We start from the raw sequence: 19,580 nt of genomic DNA on the forward strand, positions 1-19,580 counted from the left end.
CAGCAACGCGGGTCAGTTTTGCACCGGAGGACTGGCCATGATGATGTGCAGGACCCGCCCAGCTCTTCGTGCTTCTCCTGGCAACGGGACACACAAAGGAGGAGCAGAGCGAGGCAGGGCCCGCGTCTTGTCCCCGATTTCTCTCTTCCTCCTGCATTGCTCCATCCCGCCGCACTCTTTACACTCCCCACCAAGGTATGCCGTGTCCGGAGGTCCCCGTGCGGTGTTCGAGAGCTCCAACGACCACCGTGAACCTTTAAGAACCCAATTTTTCCCCCTCCGGTCGCGGTTTCGTTCACACATCTATGACCGTAGTCCGAGACGCCGGAACCGTTAAGTCGCTGCGATTGAACTTCGGAAGTGACGTCATAGTTGCCGAAGATGTGTCACCACGTGCCCGGTGTTATCGTGATCTTTCACGTGTTGATTGAACAATTGAAGATTTGTTGGAGTCCGCCTGGGATCTTGGTGGGTCATGCTCGCCACGTCATCCTCAGTTCAAAGAAGACCGTTCAAACTGTGACCACTTCGCTTGGAAAGCGTTGGGAACCATTTGCGGCGACCCGTGGATCTTATTCCCATCCCATATGACTAATTACAATGGTAATCTTTATTGCGTCACAGATCTTGGCTTGACGTCACGCAATCACCCTGAACTCGCCGGGTAAAGTTTATGAATACTAAATACACTATAATCCCAAACAACGGTTACCTTTTAAATCTTGAACTATCACACTGTTGTGGTCACACCTCGGTCATGGCCACCACTCGTTAGAAAGTCGATTCACCACATGTTACACCACCAAGTTTACCATTGTTGTGTCATGTGTTCCACAACCATCCATCCATCCATTGGGACCACACTCTGTGCAGAGCGTTGGTGCTGCCCAAGCGGTCTCCTTGTCTAGTGGGTACAATCCTGGACGGGTCGCCACTCCGACACAGGATGCCAGCATGCTGGCACTCATTTTGCCGACCTCGGAAGGATGACAGGCAGAGTCAACCCCACCTGGTATTAATTCAACATCCGAGGGGGATTTGAACTCAGGATCCTGGGATCCCGAGCCCACCACCCTCACCATGAAGCCAACACCAGGCATTGCCACATAGATGAGTTGTGCAGATTCACACATTCCTTCCTTTGAGTTCAAGCCAAGGAAACAAAACTTCAAACCTATTGCATGTTATTGCTCCCACACGGACTCATCGCTCTATTGCCGATCCCATGTGATACGCTGCCATGGTCTTGTCCTGCATGTGATCTCCGTAAGCCGTGGGTACCATTAGGATGAACTAATTTATTTCTATTTCACGCGCAAGTTTCTTCTAAACATCTTACTTTATGTCTGTCTCAGACTCTTAATGTGTTTTTGGGGTTTTTTTGGTCAAATTATTATTTAATTTTACCCGTGAGCATGTGTACAATTGAAATGAAATGAAGAAACTTGTAAAACTCCTTTAAGTAAGGCCTTTTCTGAATGGCATCTCTTCCCGCAGCTTATCAAACTCACTCCTCAGGTGGACAGAATCAAAATTGCACAAAGGTACCGACATCCCGGGGCGTCGCTTCTGATCGGAAGCCATTGTGACTTTTCCATACGGCTTACGTCTGCAGGAAGTTTTGGGCGTTCCGTTCACAAAAAGCTACCTCCAAACATTTCTTCCCAAAAAGAGGCCCAGTGGGTCTTCTGAATGGAGATCATATCTACAAGAGTGATGTTCCCCTTCGTACACAGCTAATTGAAGATGCTGCGACTTCCATATGAATAGTTGGCAGCGCACTTCTTTTATTCTTCAGCACTCAGGAAGGCTTGGAATACAGGATCTGAGTGACAAGTGGCACCAATAACGCTGGTCTGGGATCACAAGGAGGTGAAAAGCTTCAGCCATGCAGGTGGTGGAGGATGTGGAGGTGGCAATCAAGGTGGTCATCGTGGGAAATGGCTCTGTGGGCAAGTCCAGCATGATCCAGAGATACTGCAAAGGAGTCTTCTCTCGTGACTACAAGAAGACAATTGGAGTGGACTTCCTCGAGAAACAAGTTCAGTGAGTGTTTGCTACTTTACTTATTTAATTATTGCTGTATGTTTTTGGTTTCATGACAATCTTGTATAGTCATCCACCTATATCTGCCAGCAATCCCCCCCCCCAAAAATCCCACGTTGTCTTTCCTGAAGAGTAAGTGAGTTATCGCCGGCATACTGGTGAAAATACAAATTCCTGCTACCTTCAATCAAATGTTAGGCCTGGCCAGCCAGTTCGTGAAAGACTTGTGCCCAGCACTTTTCCAGGCCAATCCCACTCGAAGATGGGAGTAATTAGGGCCGTAGTAGTAGTAGCTATAGATAAATCAGTAGATCTACTACTACTTCTTCCTGTGCGGCTTGTGGCTGCTGGTTGCATCATTTGTTGGGGCGCAGCTATGCCACTGATGCAATGCCCCAAAACCAGTACACCGGTACTCATTTCATCGACCTCAGAACGATTACAGGCTGAGTCAACCCCACCCGGTGTTAATTCGATGGAAAACAAGGGTTCAAACTGAGAATGCTGAGATCCCAAGCCAGCCACCCTAACCGCTAAGCCAACACCAGGCTTGATCGACAACCACAACTAAAATAGTATCGCTGAAATATAATTTTAAATCACACCAGATCTATTTATATTTGCACATGAGAAATGTTATTCAGAGCATTGAAAGCATCAGGCTGGAGAACATTAGATAGTGATGTTTTGGGAAAATATTCTGGATGTGCTGTGTTTCGTGAGTCATTGTTTTAATTGGTGATTCACTGCTAAATATGACTCACCCACAGCATAAATGGAGAGGACATGCGACTGATGCTGTGGGACACTGCTGGTCAAGAGGAATTCGATGCCATCACGAAGGCGTACTACAGAGGTGAGCTCTTGTTCTTCGTTAAAGGCCTATCAATCCTAAATGATGTCACAAGCTACCTTCGATTTTAAGTCACCACTTGCACTATATCGGTGCAAAAACTTACACTAGGATTTTTAGGCCTTCATGATAAAGCATGTTGTTCACAAATCACCAGGGTGGACATTTTTTTGGGCTGAATCTCAGAACTATATGTCATAAACCCCCACCCAATAACAGGAGCGCAAGCCTGCGTGCTGGTCTTTTCCACGGTGGACAATGACTCGTTTGCGGCGGTGCCACGCTGGAAAGAGAAGGTTGAGCGTGAAGTCGGAGAGGTACCCACAGTACTGGTCCAGAACAAGATCGACTTGCTCAACGAGGCCACTGTTACCAGGTGACTTTGTGCTATTGTGATTCTTGTTGTCTAAATCGTGTCCTTTAGAAGCATTTAAGGTGATTCCCCGTATGTAGCATCGCCTATCAAAGCTGACATGGATCGTCAGGGTAGTTATCCACCATCATAAGCTCTTCCATCGTGTTTCAGTGATGAAGCCGAGGCCCTGGCCAAGAAAATGAAGGCTCGGTTATACCGGACGTCGGTGATGGAAGATTTGAATGTAAGCGCAGGTATGATATCGACACGATGAACGTTTGGTAAGTGAAATGGGAACATGGTATCACTGCACTCGTTTTCAAAGCAAAAGGGTTCATTCCTATTCGATGTGCGTACCTTACTAAAGCTAATAACAAGGTTCCTGTAACCAATTAGAGGAGACAATTGTTCGGGATTATTAAAGAGTGTATATTCTGGTGCAAGGACAAACTTATTGATAAACATACCGATAAGTTGATGAGTTTTGTTGAAATGAGTATTTCATTTGAAGAGTCCTTCGGAACCATTCATGTCTTTGCATGTGATTGACGGTATAACCTCGACGTGAGGCTCAGATCACTTTCAAAAAATCATGACAATGATGATTAACAAAAGAAGCCAATAAATTGATAATTTAATTTTTGTATCAGTTTTTACCTACCTCGCTGAAAAGTACTTGAAGAAACTGAAGAAGCAGAGGGAAGAGGAACCTGTTCATCAATCAGAGTCATCAACGACAATCGGTATGGCGGTGTACCCCAACCCCGTGGGATAATTATTTTATCCCACAAATAAGTAAATTATTTGTGAAGTTTAACAATAGTTGTTGTTGTTGTTAGTAAAAGCATATTGGAATGGGATTCCATTCTGAATTCAGCCCGCTGGTTGCATCATCGTTGGGAGCCTGGATGGGCCACTGATGTTCCCACTGTCGGTTCGGACGGTGTGTTATATTAGTAATAACTCACCTACTCTTCTCTAAAATACACCGTGGCATCTTGAATGTCCAGCAAACTAATACTAACAGGAGAGACGGTCAGCTTAACATCCATCATTGGGACTGCACACTTTGTCATGGTGAAAGGCAACGTGCTGCTATCGAAGCACTGATCCAAGAGTTTCCAGCTGGGTCTGGAATCGAACCCAGGCTAGACGTCTCAGAGGCACTGCATCAGCTGCACAGCCACGCTCCCAGCATTGATGCAACCAGCAGCCGTAGGCTGCATACGAAATGATGACCTTGGTCGAACGTCAGGCCTGGCCAGCTGGTTCGTGACGGACTTCGGCTAAGCTTCCCCCGGCTATCCCGACAACATGCGAATAATTATGGCCAATAAAGAAGAACATCATCAATAACCCACCGCCATCCTCATGACATGCACGTACACATGACCCACCTCTGCCCACTCCCATAGGGAGCGGGTGTTTGTCGGAGTACAAATACATATCTGGTCATAATCACTGTTGGTTGCATAAACACCCATAAGTGACAATTACTGTTGTTTCTATTCTTTAAATTCTCTCCTGGAGTCCTACACAAACCTCTTCAGGTTCCAGACTTGATTTACTGATTTTTGGGGCGAAAATCAGTTCATTTAATGTATAATTTGATGTTTTCTAACTCCAAGTGCCTTCACAAATGAAATTCTAGCAGTTGTGAACTCCATCATGTGCATGCATTCGTTTCAGCATTACCTTATGACTATGTTTCGTTTTTCCTGTCTCTTTAGGACTCGGCATCTTTGCAGCTAGCCCAGCAACACAGCCGGGTGAAGCAGAGGGTCTTCGTGATGACCTCGTCACACTACGACCGAGCAAACAGCGTGCCAAGAAACGCAAGGTCCCTTTTGGAAGCTGTACCCTGCTGTGAAGATTTTCCAGCATGTATTTCACTCCCCATCAATTCACTCCCCCCCCACCCGTCCTATTCCCCATCAATTTGTCCCACGCCACCCGTCCCACTCCCCTTCAATTTGCCCCACCCCACCCGTCCCACTCCCCATCAATTCGCCCCACCCCACCCGTCCCACTCCCCATCAATTCGCCCCACCCCACCCGTCCCACTCCCCATCAATTCGCCCCACCCCACCCGTCCCACTCCCCATCAATTCGCCCCACCCCACCCGTCCCACTCCCCATCAATTTTCCCCACCCCACCCGTCCCACTCCCCATCAATTCGCCCCACCCCACCCGTCCCACTCCCCATCAATTCGCCCCACCCCACCCCACCCACTCCCCATCAATTCGCCCCACCCCACCCGTCCCACTCACCATCAATTTGCCCCACCCCACCCGTCCCACTCCCCATCAATTCGCCCCACCCACCCGTCCCACTCCCCATCAATTCACCCCCCACCCCCCTCCCCTCATGAATGGTTTTCCACGCCTATAACGTACACAGTCCCATTGAACAATGGCATGTAGGGATATAATCGGAGTAAGAGAAGATGATGGAAAAATTGATGAATGCTCACTGCCTTGGTTAAAAGAACGTAAACACTTTGGCCTAAAGAATACAGACGTGTCACATCGCATCTCCTCGTTTCAAACTCCTCACGAAAACTTTTCACCCGAAATCACAGAATTCATTCCGCAGTGAAGGATTTGCTTTGAACATTCCCGTGATGACATCATTGGTTCGACTTTGATCCCTTTCCACTTGGGCAATAACATTGCAGTTTTTAAAATGTTAATCTCTAAAGTTTAGTGGCCAGATAAAAAAAACAACTGTGATTGCAATGCTGACAATCTATTATTTATACCCAATATTGCAGTTTGTGTATTGCTACTTGCAGCGTGGTGCTTTTTGCTGTTACAATGGATGATATTAATAAATAAAAAAAATTGTTGTAAATCTTTCATTTGGTCCCAAGGTGAGAATATAAATGCTTTCTTGGTTCAAACTGGAAATGAAAGTTTCAAAAGATAAAACTTTCATTAATCGTTTCTGTAGCAGCCAAATCGTGGATTGATGACGTTGTGCAGACTTCGTTGGACAGATGTTTCAATATGTTTTTGGGGTAGAATTTCTGAATTGAGCACAAGGCCAAGATTTTCCTCACAGATGAACCGAAAAAAGATACTGAAGATGAATTATCATTATAGTGTTTCAGGCCGGGTGTCGGCCGCCAACCGACCGCTCTGAACGGAGCCGCAAGTCGAGTCGGCCCGACCGATCGTCCGGAATATAGATCGCCACCAGGATAACTCCGAGTGACGGGTCCTTGTACAAGAACGGAAATACGCCAATCGGCAGATCACGTGGGGTAGGGTCGATTTACCAATCTTCAATTTACCTAAATACCCACGTCATCCAACTACCGGGGTATTCCACCCTCGACGGAACTCGTACGGAACAAAACGCCGAGGCGAGCTTGTCCGTGCGCGATTCCGAGCGGCGTAATCGCCGAGAACCGTCGGTCCAAATGTCCCCCTATTACGGCAAACCAACGGCTTTCTAACTCCCAACACACTAAATGTTCAGTCAATGAGGGAATGGACGCAACGAGCAGGTTTACATTCACACAAGGACATTTATAATAATGAAACACGTATGCAATTAAATAAGACAAAACAAGTATACAATTATACAAGCAACAAAAGCACGACAAAAGAACTACAACCGTCTACTTATTATGTACAGTCATTTACACTTAATAGCAGTTCCTACTTATTAGACGGGCCCACGGACACACGTACGCGCGAGCGCACACACAGACACACACACACACACGAAATGGTGGCTGAGGCCTTTAATCACGAGCTCCAGCTCGGAGGACAGGTGAGCTGAAACTCAGAGCTTGACTCGAACCTTTCCACCTCGTGTGGTCTTCAACTTGCCCGGACCCAGGCTCCGGCGAGAGCGAGCTGGATCCAATCGCCGCGATCCTTCCCGAGCTCCCATGAATCCTCCCGCGCTTCTCAACATGTGCCGGTGAGACGAGGCGCCGATCCTTCCTGTCGATCGTCGCTTCCCCGAGGATCCAACTCCAAGAAGAGGCCAATGCGTCGCACCAAGCCGGGAAACAAAATGGAGAAGGAAAAGCTCCACGAACCAAAAAGAGGAAGAAGAGGAAGAAGCCTCCACTCGCAGCTTGAGCCGAACAACTGGCGCAAGTTCCTTCCAAAATAAAGCAGCAGCCGAAGCTCACTGAGCCAGCCGAAGCAAAAAGCTTCCGAAGACCTCAAGCCAAGCAAGCCAAGCAGGACCCGATGGCCTGCTGAATGACTGCTCTCTCCGAAGCAAAAAAACTTACTCCTCCCACGGGACTCAGCACACGAACTCTCCACATGGGACTCAGAATGGGACTCTTCACGAACTCTGCCACGGGACTCCCACAAACTCAGCCCACGAACTCAGCCCAACCACAAGACTCCCACGGGACTCTTTTTTTTTGAACAAAGAAAAGATGTCCTCTTTATCCTTTGCACCCCCTCCCCCGCACCCGGCATGACTCATGCCCTCGTGATCCACCCCCCGCTCAACCACGGGTGGGAGGGAGTTGTTGACGTCACCGTAGGGTTCTTCTTCCTCTTCGCAGAAGAGGGGGAGGGACGTCTCCATTGTTCGCTCCCTAACTATTAAATCGATCCGCAGCGCATTTAATCAATTTCAAAACATTTAAACAATGGAAGGTGAGCTATATAGGGAACAAGCACTTATTGACATAGCTGACTAAGGGAACCTGTATGTTGTGTGCAATTGAATTCCAAATTCGTAACACTACCCCCTCCCCTTTTTACAGACTCATCCCGAGTCGTCAAATTTTCGTGTGACCAGCATGTGTAAGTTTTCCCCTAGTACGTTCTACCTTCGGATCCCTGAGTGTGACATTTTTTTAAACGTGTCCCAAAAATAAATAACCTAATGCACTGCGTAACTAACTAAAAAAACTCTCAGACTCATTTGGACAACTTAACTAAAATTGCCGTCGCTAAAACAAACATGCAGGCGGGGGTTCACGTATTTACAATTTTCACTCAACTTAACCTTAACCTATAAATTTACACTAAACCATGGCCCAGGACTTGTAATCTGTGAAGGGGGAAAGGGGAAAGTCATAGCAAAGTCTTTGTTGCAGGGGAATGGATGGAGATGGTTGCAAAACACAAAAAAAAATTGGACTGGATGCACAGGCTGCCTGCAGGGCAGTCCTCACAAAACTGGATGGTCCTGGCGCGCATGGTGATGGATGGACACAGGGGTAAACGCAAACAAGGGCTAGCAGGCTAGCAGGGGTCATGGCAGAGGCAGGCAACTAGGCATGGCAAGGTAAGCCCACGCAGAACAGGCAGCTGCAGCACAAAAGGCTGGCAGGTGAAGCTGGCCGGCCTCTGGTGTGGTTCCATGAGGTTTGGAGGGAGTGCGGTGGTGCCGGCCGCTCTGAAGGCAGGCTCGGACCTAGCCTACTGTCTCCCCCCACTCTATCGCCTTTGCCTGTCTCTGTCCATACCCACTCCCTTAATTTGCCACACAACACAACAAAATTTAGCCCCTCTTTATTTTTATTATTTTTATTTCCCTTTTACAATTGTCTCCCTAACCCCCTTTATCCGGCTAGCCTATCATGTCCACCTAGCCGACTCCCAACCCCTACGTTCCCTCTCTCTCGAGGGGAATAAGGAGAGACTAGCGTCCTGTCTCGAGGCCCAACGAAGCCTCAGAATGGCCTCCTCAGAGTTCAGCGATCTACCAAGGTGAGTCCAGCGGCCTACAATGAGCGAAGGGATGGATGGTGCGAAGGGGTAGATCTCCTATCTACCCCAACATTCATTAACCTGAAACTACCCCGGGGCTTTCCAAAAATGCCTCACACTTTAAAACTATCGGTTCTAAAAACCATGATTCCCGTCGCCTGTGTTGGTGTCCATTGTAAGTTTGGGCCTTGCCCTCAAATTTTCATACGTGCCCTCGCACAATTTCCTGGCTGGGCAGCGTGGCTCAACTGGCAGGAACTCCCCCTCTGCCGAACTCTAACTATGGCACCCCCAGGCCCGCAGGCTGCCTCCGAGCCTCGCTGCTCCCTACAACGTGGGGGGTTGCCCTCTCTGGCATTGCCCCCGTCCGATGCCCACGTGGCGTGTTGATGCCCCGGGTCCCTTTCCAAGGGTCGCCCGTGCCCACTACACTGCCCCCGTGGCATTCTGGTGCTACGGGTCCCGTTTCCGACGGGTCGCCCGTGCCCACTACACTATCCCGGCCCCTCTTGGGTCCTTGGCCTACTCTGGCCGACTCGTCCGGTGCCCGGGGTGCCCACTAAACAAAACTCACCTTTCCACAGCCACGCTCCCAGCCGGTCCATTAACTCTTGCACTCCTCCAAACGGGTTTCGTGCCTTCTCTCGACACCGACAACAAAATGACCTCATGTTTGTAAATTTGAATAACCCACTCGCTAACATTAAACTGACCCCAGGGTCACTTGGGTGGGAATCACTCCTCACCCCAACCAGTCATTCGTATCATGCATACCACATTTGCTCCACTCGCACACTTGGGCCCACTGTCCCACACTCATTCCTCACACACTTTCCATTTCACAACTCACACCAACACTCCACACTGCCATCCTTCTAACTAAATCCCCTGACGAACTCGTGCTCCCTCGTCATCCCTTAAAACTCATGCACGTTCCATTTACTCTACATAGCTAAACTACGTCTCCACTACACATTTCCAGTCTGTCCGTGTCTCCAAAAATACAAAAATTCCATTTCCTAAATCTAAACTAAAATCCCTCCAACTAATCCATTCCACGGGCTCCATGAGGAACAACCCATGTCCCCATGAAGCCGGTCTCACTAACTCCAACCCATCCTCCTAACTAGTACTTCCTGTGCCCCCAAACAAGGGGGTCTTCCACCCCTTGCCTGGGAATCCTGTTCACCCGAAGCGAGGCTTGCTTTTCTCAACTCTTTTTTTTTCATAATGCGCACCACCAGCGCGGCAGTTCACAGCCGTGCTCTTTTTCCGTGACGTCATGGCAGCTGCTTGCGCCCCGCGCACCTCGGCCTCTTGGACGGTACCATCCGGCAGGAATTCCCTTCTGCCGGATTCCAAACACACGTGCAGCCATGACGTCACTCTGCGCATCTCAAAGCAAGCCCCGCGTTTCGAGGGGTTCCCCACGCGAACACATGTGCTCTGCTCGTCGGAGCTTTACAAACACGCACGCGTGGAGAACCCATCCGGTCCAAATTCCGAATCCAGCCAAGCTTCTGTCCGTCCGCGGGATCGGCTAACATCCACCGCTGGCGTTTCCGGACCGGGTTTCACCTGCGCAGCCGCGCACGTGGCGGCCTTGTGCGTAGCACAGCACGGACCCCGCGCTCGCTGCTGTGCAAACCCGGCACGGTGCTCAAAACAGCTACGGCCGCTACCCGGCTTTTGTCCCTCATTTGTCGCAGTCGTCGTTGCCATTCAACGCGCACACTCCTGCGTGCCACGACACTCACACACCTCGACATGACACTCTCACTCGGACATGCGGTTGCGGTCTCCCGCATGCTAACCGCCATCTCCCTCACACACGCGGTCTCCCTCACACACGCGGTCTCTCTCACACACGCGGTCTCTCTCACACACGCGGTCTCTCTCACACACGCGGTCTCTCTCACACACGCGGTCTCTCTCACACACGCGGTCTCTCTCACACACGCGGTCTCCCTCACACACACGGTCACTCTCACACACGCGGTCTCCCTCACACACGCGGTCTCTCTCACACACGCGGTCTCTCACACACGCGGTCTCTCTCACACACGCGGTCTCTCTCACACACGCGGTCTCTCTCACACACGCGGTCTCTCTCACACACGCGGTCTCTCTCACAAACGCAGTCTCTCTCACACACGCGGTCTCTCACACACGCGGTCTCTCTCACACACGCGGTCTCACTCACACACGCGGTCTCACTCACACACGCGGTCTCTCTCGCACACGCGGTCTCTCTCACACACGCGGTCTCTCTCTCACACACGTGGTGTCTCTCGCACACGCGGTCTCTCTCACACACACGGTCTCACTCACACACGCGGTCTCTCTCACACACGCGGTCTCTCTCACACACACCGTTCCTTCCATGCGCACTTCTCAGCACACATTCCACCACACTCGTGAACACACATACTGGAACCACACACGCCGGAACAACCACACTGGGGATTCGCTCCACCACAAGGGTTCCCGGGGCCTTCACACCCCCCAAGCCTCGCGTGCACCCATTCACAGCACTCGCCCCTCCTAACTCGCTCGGCACGACCGGACCCACCTGGTCGAGATCAGCTTCAAGGGGGAATATTCCCTCCCCTCGTTCCATAAGGAGGCTATCCGGCTGCCTGCACCGGGTCACGACAAATTCCCCGAGCTCCCCCTCATCGCCCTCCACAAACTCTGTGTGTGTTCGTTTTTCACCCAGTCTTTATCGTGTAGTCTCTCCTCTACTTTTTCTATCTCCCGCTCTCTGTTGTTTCTGTCACCTCGTTTATTATTTCCCTCGTCTCCACGTGTCTTGCCGTACACGTCTCCGTCACCCCTTTTAATTTTTCCCTCTGTCACCGTCACTTTGTCACCTGCTCGAGTCTCGCCCAACGCGTCTCCCGAATTACTTTGTCCTCCCCCGCTTCCATCGCGGGCCGGACAGCCACTGCACTCCCCCTCAGCTCATTCGCTCCAGCACGTGGCGGCGCCATTTTGAGCTCCACTGCCCGCGTTTCGCTCCTCTCAATTGCCATTCTGCCCGCCTGCAGGCATCGCCCCACGCTCTGCATCTCACCCCGCAGCGTTTGCACATTCTCATCCATTTGTTGCGCATTCTTATCCATTTTTTTATTCATTTCCGCCAGCATTGCGAATAACTGGGCCATGTCAAATGTACTCGGCTGAGCTGATTCGGTAAGGATCGGGGGGGGGGGGGATTTTGACGGAGGAAGGGAGGGGGGTGTCATCCACCGCGGCCTCCGCCGTTGCGCCCATTTCGGGTTCTGGGTTCGATTGTGGGTAGTCCTGGGGCTGATTCCAAAATTTTGAGTTTTGCTGCACCCCCTGCCAACATAGGTTTGATGGTTTTTTTCATGTTATATCATCTATAGACATCTGATTTCAAAACATTACCCGTTTCAAAAAGTGTCCACATGACCCATTGCAAGCCATTTCATATCGTGATACGTTTTGGCAAAACCTGACATTTTTAGCAGTATTGAGTATTGTAACATTCGTATAGGACAATATTGTTGGCTTCAGGAAGCATTTTGTATTGTGCTGAGGCATTGTAACTTTACTAAACCTGCATGGACGTTTATCGAAACCCTGAAAAACATGTTTATTACTGAATAATACACATATTAACCCTATTTTACACGGGGGAGGGGGGGCATATTTGTTTTCTGCCTATACCGTCGCGACGGTTAGAGGTATGACTTTGAAACTTGGTGACGTTTATCCTATGTCATTTCTAAAAACGTGTACCAAATTTGGGGGGGGGATTCTTAGTCTAAAACTTACCTACTAAAAACACGGAATTTTGCCAAAATTAATTATTCTTGACGTCAGAATTAGCTCATTGTTGAGGCAAAAATTAAAATGAGTTCATTTTTATAAAATAAGCATGTGGCAGTAGCAACTGGCCAAGTTTCAGGTTTCTAGCACATTCCCATGTCATTTCAGACCCCGTGTAAAATAAGGTTAAAAGACCTATAGACTAAGCAAAATCTTACTTACCTGATAAGAAAAACTGGATTCATATGAATTGTTCAATGTCCTATTCGTCATCTATCTCATCATCGGATTCCAGTGGATCAACGATAGTTTCTTTGGAATTCCCGCACTGGTCAAGGCTTGCATCTGCATGCTCTGGTGCAACTTAGTTGATTCTGTCTCCAGGAGCACCTCCGGTCAGCACAACGCAGACACCGGCAGCTAACACATTCCATGACAGACGTCGGGGCAGGAGAAACATCTAACCATTTGATGGTGATCTCGTTCCCGGCTACATCCCAGCCATGACCATGTGGAGTGGGTACATGTGGGCAGTTCTCGAGACATCTTCTCCAAATGGCAGCCTGGTAATTGGCACGACGTAGGTGGAACTCGGCTGCATTTTGACAGGGTGGAAGTCTGCATGGGTCTGTGGTATGCGCGCCAAACATCTCATGCCTCAGTTCGTTGACTCTACTGTGCTGCTTCTTCCCATACAGGGCGCAGATGGCCTCTTCTCCTCTGGCGAGTTCTGCTACTGACAGACTGAAGGACTGCCCAATGCTGTTCATCGTGGCTCTAAATTCATTTTCGATCTTTAGAAGTTTGAGTCCTGACAGCTTTCCGCGCCCAGTGAAGGCACTGGTCGAGTCACAGCCACTGAAGGCATGGTAACCTGGGAGAGCAGAGCAGATATCGCGTCTCAGGGTATGTGCCATAGCTGTAAGATCAAGGTAGCGGGTCCGCTGTTGTGTGCCGGTACGAAAGATGAGCTGCGAGCTAATACGATGGCAGACTGAAAGGGCAATGACTGCAACATCACTGTCTGGGGACTTGATGATCACAGCAGTAGCACCGTGATCAGCTGCATGGGCTGCGTGAAGCAAAAGCCTGGTGTCTGCCTCTTCGTGTGTGCATCTCAGTTCTGCCACTTCTGCCTTCAGGACTTTTGTTAGTTGGTCATTGGCCTTCAACCTGAAGCACCTCTCTCCAACTGTCACGAACAGTGCTTGTTGGCCCAGCTGCGCAGTATACTCTGGCTTGGAACACTCATTCAGGAGGAATTCTGTCAGGGCACATTTGAAGGATCCACTCATCAGAGACTTGTTCAGCTGCTGGTCAATCTTCTGTGTTCCTTTGCGGATCTTGGTTTCGAGGCTCTCCATACCAGCATCGCTTCTCAGGTTGCGCTCCGCGATCTTAATGGATATATCAGGGTATGTGTCAACTACTCAGTCTTTGCGCGCACCAGCTGGATAACCAGATGTGATGGTGTTGAAGAGTGAAGAGGCCAGTTGTGAGTATGTTATGTTTGGTGCCGTTTTTGCTGAATGGATGATGGCCATTGCGTCAATCACCCAGGTAGCATCCGGGGGGATACTTGTCAGTGGTTGCACATTGTCTTCTAGTGCTCTGAGAAATTTAGCCTTGACTGTCTTCACTGGACTTCCATCTGGCGTGGCGATTGAGAGTGGTAGCGGTCCAAGTGGGTAACTCAGAAGCTTCTCCTTAGATAGTTCACGGCTTTGACCAATCACAAGGAGACGACCAAACATGTCTCTTGTTGACTTCAGGACGCTGGCGTGCGATGGGTCATGCCCCAGTCTCTTCTTCTTTATGGATGCGAACGTATTCAGCTGCAGTTGTGGTAGAGTAGCGTAGAAGTCTTTGGTTCCATCTTTCCCTAATCTGGCTGCTGCAAATGTCCTCAGTGATCCTACGCCTCTTTGACGAGCATCCAAAAGGTCTCGCTTTACATCTTCGGTTGCCACGTGTCCAGAAGCCAAATGGCACAGCTGCTCGTCAGATTGGAAAGGGTTTGTCCAGTTCTCAATACATGCCGTGATACTCTGCACCAAATGCAATTCACACTGAATAAGCACCAGACACTATTTGCAACAGTCAATATCAAGAAATATACTAGAATGCGAATTTCTATAATAGTTTATGATGTTAGTGACAAAACATCGTATTTTGTCATAATTTTAACAAAATTTTGATAATTTTCGACAAAATTTTTTTTACCATTTTCACACTTTTTTTATCATTTTCACACAATCTTTACATTATTTTCGCACAATTTCTAGTGAAAATATCTCCTAAAACAAAATCAAACACCTGGATTTGTATTTAATGTGTCTATGTGCACTCTGAGCAAACCTAACTGCAATGTAATATGCCCACCCATCCCTAGCACAAAAAACCGATTTTAGCGGTAAAGCGGTATGCCTGGTATCAAAAATGCCACCAAAAACTTCGAATGGACACTTTTTAGAAGGGGTAATGTTTTAAAATCATCACCTTATAGATCAATAAACAAGAAAAACACATAAAACCTACGTTGGCAGGGGGGTGCAGTAAACTTTCATTTTAGGCCCCTTCTGAGAATCAGCCCCAGGACTAGGGGGGAATTGCTCCTGCACAATGAGCATTTCCTGCTTGGGGATCTCATCCTGGGCCATGGATTCTACTATTTCTACATCCATTCCTCATCCCTCCTGCCCCTGCTCACCTTGGCTGAACATTTTACGTGTTGGGAATAAAATTTATAACGCTCGTAATTTTGGGACACGGGGGGGGCGGGGGGTTTGCTCCGTATACCCCTGATCCGACTCCGTGAATTTTGCTACGGAGGTGGATAGGGCCGAATCGCACTCCTGACAACCAGTTGTTACAGACCGGGGGGTCGGCCACCAACCGACCGCTCTGAACGGAGCCGCAAGTCGAGTCGGCCCGACCGATCGCCCGGAATATAGATCGTCGCCTGCATAACTCCGAGCGACGGGTCCTTGTACAAGAACCGAAATACGCCAATCGGCAGATCACGTGGGGTAGAGTCGATTTACCAATCTTCAATTGACCTAAATACGCACGTCATCCAACTACCGGGGTATTCCACCCTCGACGGAACTCGTACGGAACAAAACGCCGAGGCGAGCTTGTCCGTGCGCGATTCCGAGCGGCGTAATCGCCGAGAACCGTCGGTCCAAATGTCCCCCTATTACGGCAAACCAACGGCTTTCTAACTCCCAACACACTAAATGTTCAGTCAATGAGGGAATGGACGCAACGAGCAGGTTTACATTCACACAAGGACATTTATTATAATGAAACACGTATGCAATTAAATAAGGCAAAACACGTATGCAATTATACAAGCAACAAAAGCACGACAAAAGAACTACAACCGTCTACTTATTATGTACAGTAATTTACACTTTACAGCAGTTCCGACTTATTAGACAGGCGCACGGACACACGTACGCACGCACGCACGCGCGCGCGCGCGCACACACACACACACACACACACACACACACACACACACACACACACACGCAAGAAATGGTGGCTGAGGTCTTTAATCACGAGCTCCAGCTCGGAGGACAGGTGAGCTGAAACTCAGAACTTGACTCGAACCTTTCCACCTCGTGTGGTCTTCAACTTGTGTGGACCCGGGCTCCAGTGAGAGCGAGCTGGATACAATCGCCGCGATCCTTCCCGAGCTCCCGCGAATCCTCCCGCGCTTCTCAACACGTGCCGGTGAGACAAGGCGCCGATCCTTCCTGTCGATTGTCGCTTCCCCGAGGATCCAACTCCAAGAAGAAGCCGATGCATCGCACCAAGCCGGGAAACAAAATGGAGAACGAAAAGCTCCACAAACCAAGAAGAAGAGGAAGAAGAGGAAGATGAGGAAGAAGCCTCCACTCGCAGCTCGAGCCGAACAACTGGCTCAAGTTCCTTCCAAAACAAAGCAGCAGCCGAAGCTCACTGAGCCAGCCGAAGCAAAAAGCTTCCGAAGGCCTCAAGCCATGCAAGCCAAGCAGGACCCGATGGCCTGCTGAATGACTGCTCTCTCCAAAGCAAAAAAGCTTCCTCCTCCCACGTGACTCAGCACACAAACTCTGCACACGGGACTCAGAATGGGACTCTTCACGAACTCAGCCCTACCACAGGACTCCCACGGGACTGTTTTTTTGAACAAAGAAAAGATGTCCTCTTTATCCTTTGTACCCCCTCCCCCGCACTCGGCGTGACTCATGCCCTCGTGATCCACCACCCGCTCAACCACGGGTGGGAGGGAGTTGTTGACGTCACCGCAGGGTCCTTCTTCCTCTTCGCAGGAGAGGGGGGAGGGACGTCTCCATTGTTCACTCCCTAACTATGAAATCAATCCGCAGCGCATCTAATCGATTTCAAAACATTTAAACAATGGAAGGTGAGCTATCTCGGGAGCATGCACTTATCGACATAGCTGACTCAGGGAACCTGTATGTTGTGTGCAATTAAATTCCAAATTCGTAACAATGGGATCATTATAGCAAAAAGGATGCTGAAGATGTACTATCAGGTCGGGAATCAAACCCAGACTCGGACAGCTCAAAGGTAGCTACAACCTTTGCACTATCTCGTCAGACAGGAATGCTGAAGATGATGACATAACCTTAAATGTGAGCATGCTGACATCCCTGTGTTTAGTTTTCGAGTAGAATACCTGAAAAATGAGTTTCAATCAACGATTATATAAACTAAACATTGTAAATACATATATATAGTGTTACGGAAATGGCCCTTATGGGACTACTAAATATAGGATTTGCTCAGATCCCCCAGTAAATGCATGTATAGCTAGGTTGAATGGTAAAATGGACGTTACATGTGTGTCGGGAGGTGTAAGAGGCTGTTTTGTTGTCTGAGCGGTGGTGGTGGAACAAGGGCCCCCTCTTCTTCCTCCCCTCTACAGATGATAGGCCCCGCCCAGTTGACTGGGAGGGTGTGGCTAGAGGGAGGAAGTGACGCGAAGGGGAGGGGCCTTTGGTCGGTTTCGTCGAGAAAGGCATGCTCGAAGGAGCGGAAAAAGGAGAAACTGGGAGAGAAAAGGATTTCAGTTTGGACGAGCGTCGGGTTCTCGAGGCGTGCTTGGAGTCACTTTGAAGTGAGAAATGAAGGCTTCGTGAAAAGAGCTGTGTGTGGAGAACAGTCGCTCTCGAAAGAGTGCTCGTGTTTTCGAAGCGAGCGAACGTAAGAGAGGCTGCCTGCACATCGAGCCGGCGATTGACTCTTGTGGGGAGGTGATCGACAGATTCGGCCTGCGTCTGGCCGTGGAGCCTCTGTCCGTACTCACCTCACGGCTCGACACGTTGTCGATCCGCCTGCGGAGCTCGGACCTCGATATGGGCCTTGTCTGGAGAACTGGTCAGGCCTGGATTTGTATGCTGAACCCTGGAGAGAGATCGACTGAGGCCCATCGTTGATCTGGCGGACTTGTGCCGTCGACATTGCGCGGGGCCAGAGCGCGCGGAGACCGCTTGCGTGAGGTCTGTGACAAAAGTACAAGCACCATTTTGCCACGCGGCGTGGTTCGAGCTGGGAGTTCGAATCCGTGGATATCCGCTTGTTACGAGCGACATTCGTGCTTTTTGACACTTTCCTCTCGTCCATGAGACAACACGAAGTACTCTGTCTTGTCTTGCATGCATGCTGTTTGTCTTTGTCTGCACGCATTGTATAAGGCATATTTCGGTAGCGATCCCCTCGAAACCTGTAGACCGTGGTTCCCTCGTGAAGAACGGGTTGAGGATTGTTAATAAAAACATTGTCGTGAATTTTGCTTGTGTTGTGATCCCCGATGTTTCCCAATAAATCTGGTTAATTCGTATGAAGTTGCCGCTATGGATTCATTCGTGTCGCGTCGAGGAACGATCCGTTCGATTGGCATATAAAACCAAAATGGTTACAGACTGGCAGAAAACGCTCGGCATCTGACACAACCAGTCTGTAACCAGGGGTTCTATTTCCCCAACTGGCAAGGTACAAGGATTACGTTGGTATCGCGAATGAAGGCACGTGACCCGAGGCCTGTGCTGAGCCGGCCGGCGTTATAAACCCCGGAGACGGCGGTGGTGAGGGTGGCGCCAAGTTGGGCGAGAATCCCGCCACTCCGGATCCGCAACAATTATATATATATATATATATATATATATATATATATATATATATATATATATATATATATATATATATATATATATATATATATATATATATATATATAATCTGGTTTTTCAGTAATTGTCATCTAGTAAAGAAATATTTTGCTGGGGCATTGAAATTGAACTACAGGAACCAATCAGACAGAATTATGTATCTGATGAAGATAAGGATGTAAGACCGGTCGGAATTATCTCGATAGGTATGCTGATGTTGTTATCGTTTGAGGTTTTCCTCATCCTTAGGGTTGGTTTGGAGTCTGGAGTAGAAATTGCAAAACATCTAATTGACTACGACGTACCATGACACTTTTAAAGGACTGTACATTTATCTACTGTACTCAAAGGATACCGTAGGATTTTCACGGTCACAACCTTAGAAGCAAATGGGACGACTCCATGCTTCTCATGTATGTTCCTTCACCAATGGAGTGGTTTTCAAGGTGTTCTCAGCTGGGTGCTGCACCTCGAAGCACACCGGTTGTCCCATAATGACGTGCGCTCAGAATTCGCAAATATTTATAGTTACATGAATACATCGATTAATTATTTGTAACATTTTGCTCAGGCTCAGATGAGGAGGTAAGGTCATCTATTTATTAAGTACCCCAAAATTATGTAATTTTCACCTTAACCCCTACA

General features: G+C 49.0%; 1 protein-coding gene across 3 annotated transcripts; it reads left to right on the forward strand.

The window, feature by feature from the left end:
• On the forward strand, window positions 1–6,116 carry RAB23 (RAB23, member RAS oncogene family). Of its 3 annotated transcripts, none has more exons than XM_085846727.1 (7): window positions 2–195; window positions 1,498–2,046; window positions 2,817–2,902; window positions 3,119–3,275; window positions 3,426–3,508; window positions 3,905–3,997; window positions 4,985–6,116. In XM_085846727.1, the coding sequence occupies exons 2-7, from the start codon at window positions 1,889–1,891 to the stop codon at window positions 5,122–5,124; spliced, it is 717 nt and encodes a 238-aa protein (XP_085702853.1). In that variant the 5' UTR covers window positions 2–195; window positions 1,498–1,888; the 3' UTR covers window positions 5,125–6,116. The 3 variants fall into 3 exon arrangements, with proteins under 3 accessions (XP_085702855.1, XP_085702853.1, XP_085702854.1); XM_085846728.1 differs by lacking the exon at window positions 2–195 and adding an exon at window positions 219–603; XM_085846729.1 differs by lacking the exon at window positions 3,905–3,997 and having other exon boundaries at window positions 1–195.
• Window positions 6,117–19,580: the final 13,464 nt, after the last annotated feature.

This window comes from Eptatretus burgeri, chromosome 11 (assembly GCF_056783735.1).
Source record: "Eptatretus burgeri isolate ZD-2024b chromosome 11, Ebu_testis_v1, whole genome shotgun sequence".
Taxonomy (NCBI): domain Eukaryota; kingdom Metazoa; phylum Chordata; class Myxini; order Myxiniformes; family Myxinidae; genus Eptatretus; species Eptatretus burgeri.

Excerpts from the sequence above, each read along its gene's own strand:
- RAB23 (XM_085846727.1), top strand. The coding sequence starts at position 1,889 with ATGCAGGTGGTGGAGGATGTGGAGGTGGCAATCAAGGTGGTCATCGTG. Across the intron at positions 2,047-2,816 it reads TTCCTCGAGAAACAAGTTCA|CATAAATGGAGAGGACATGC; the intron begins GTGAGTGTTTGC and ends ACTCACCCACAG. Across the intron at positions 3,509-3,904 it reads AGATTTGAATGTAAGCGCAG|TTTTTACCTACCTCGCTGAA; the intron begins GTATGATATCGA and ends TTTTTGTATCAG.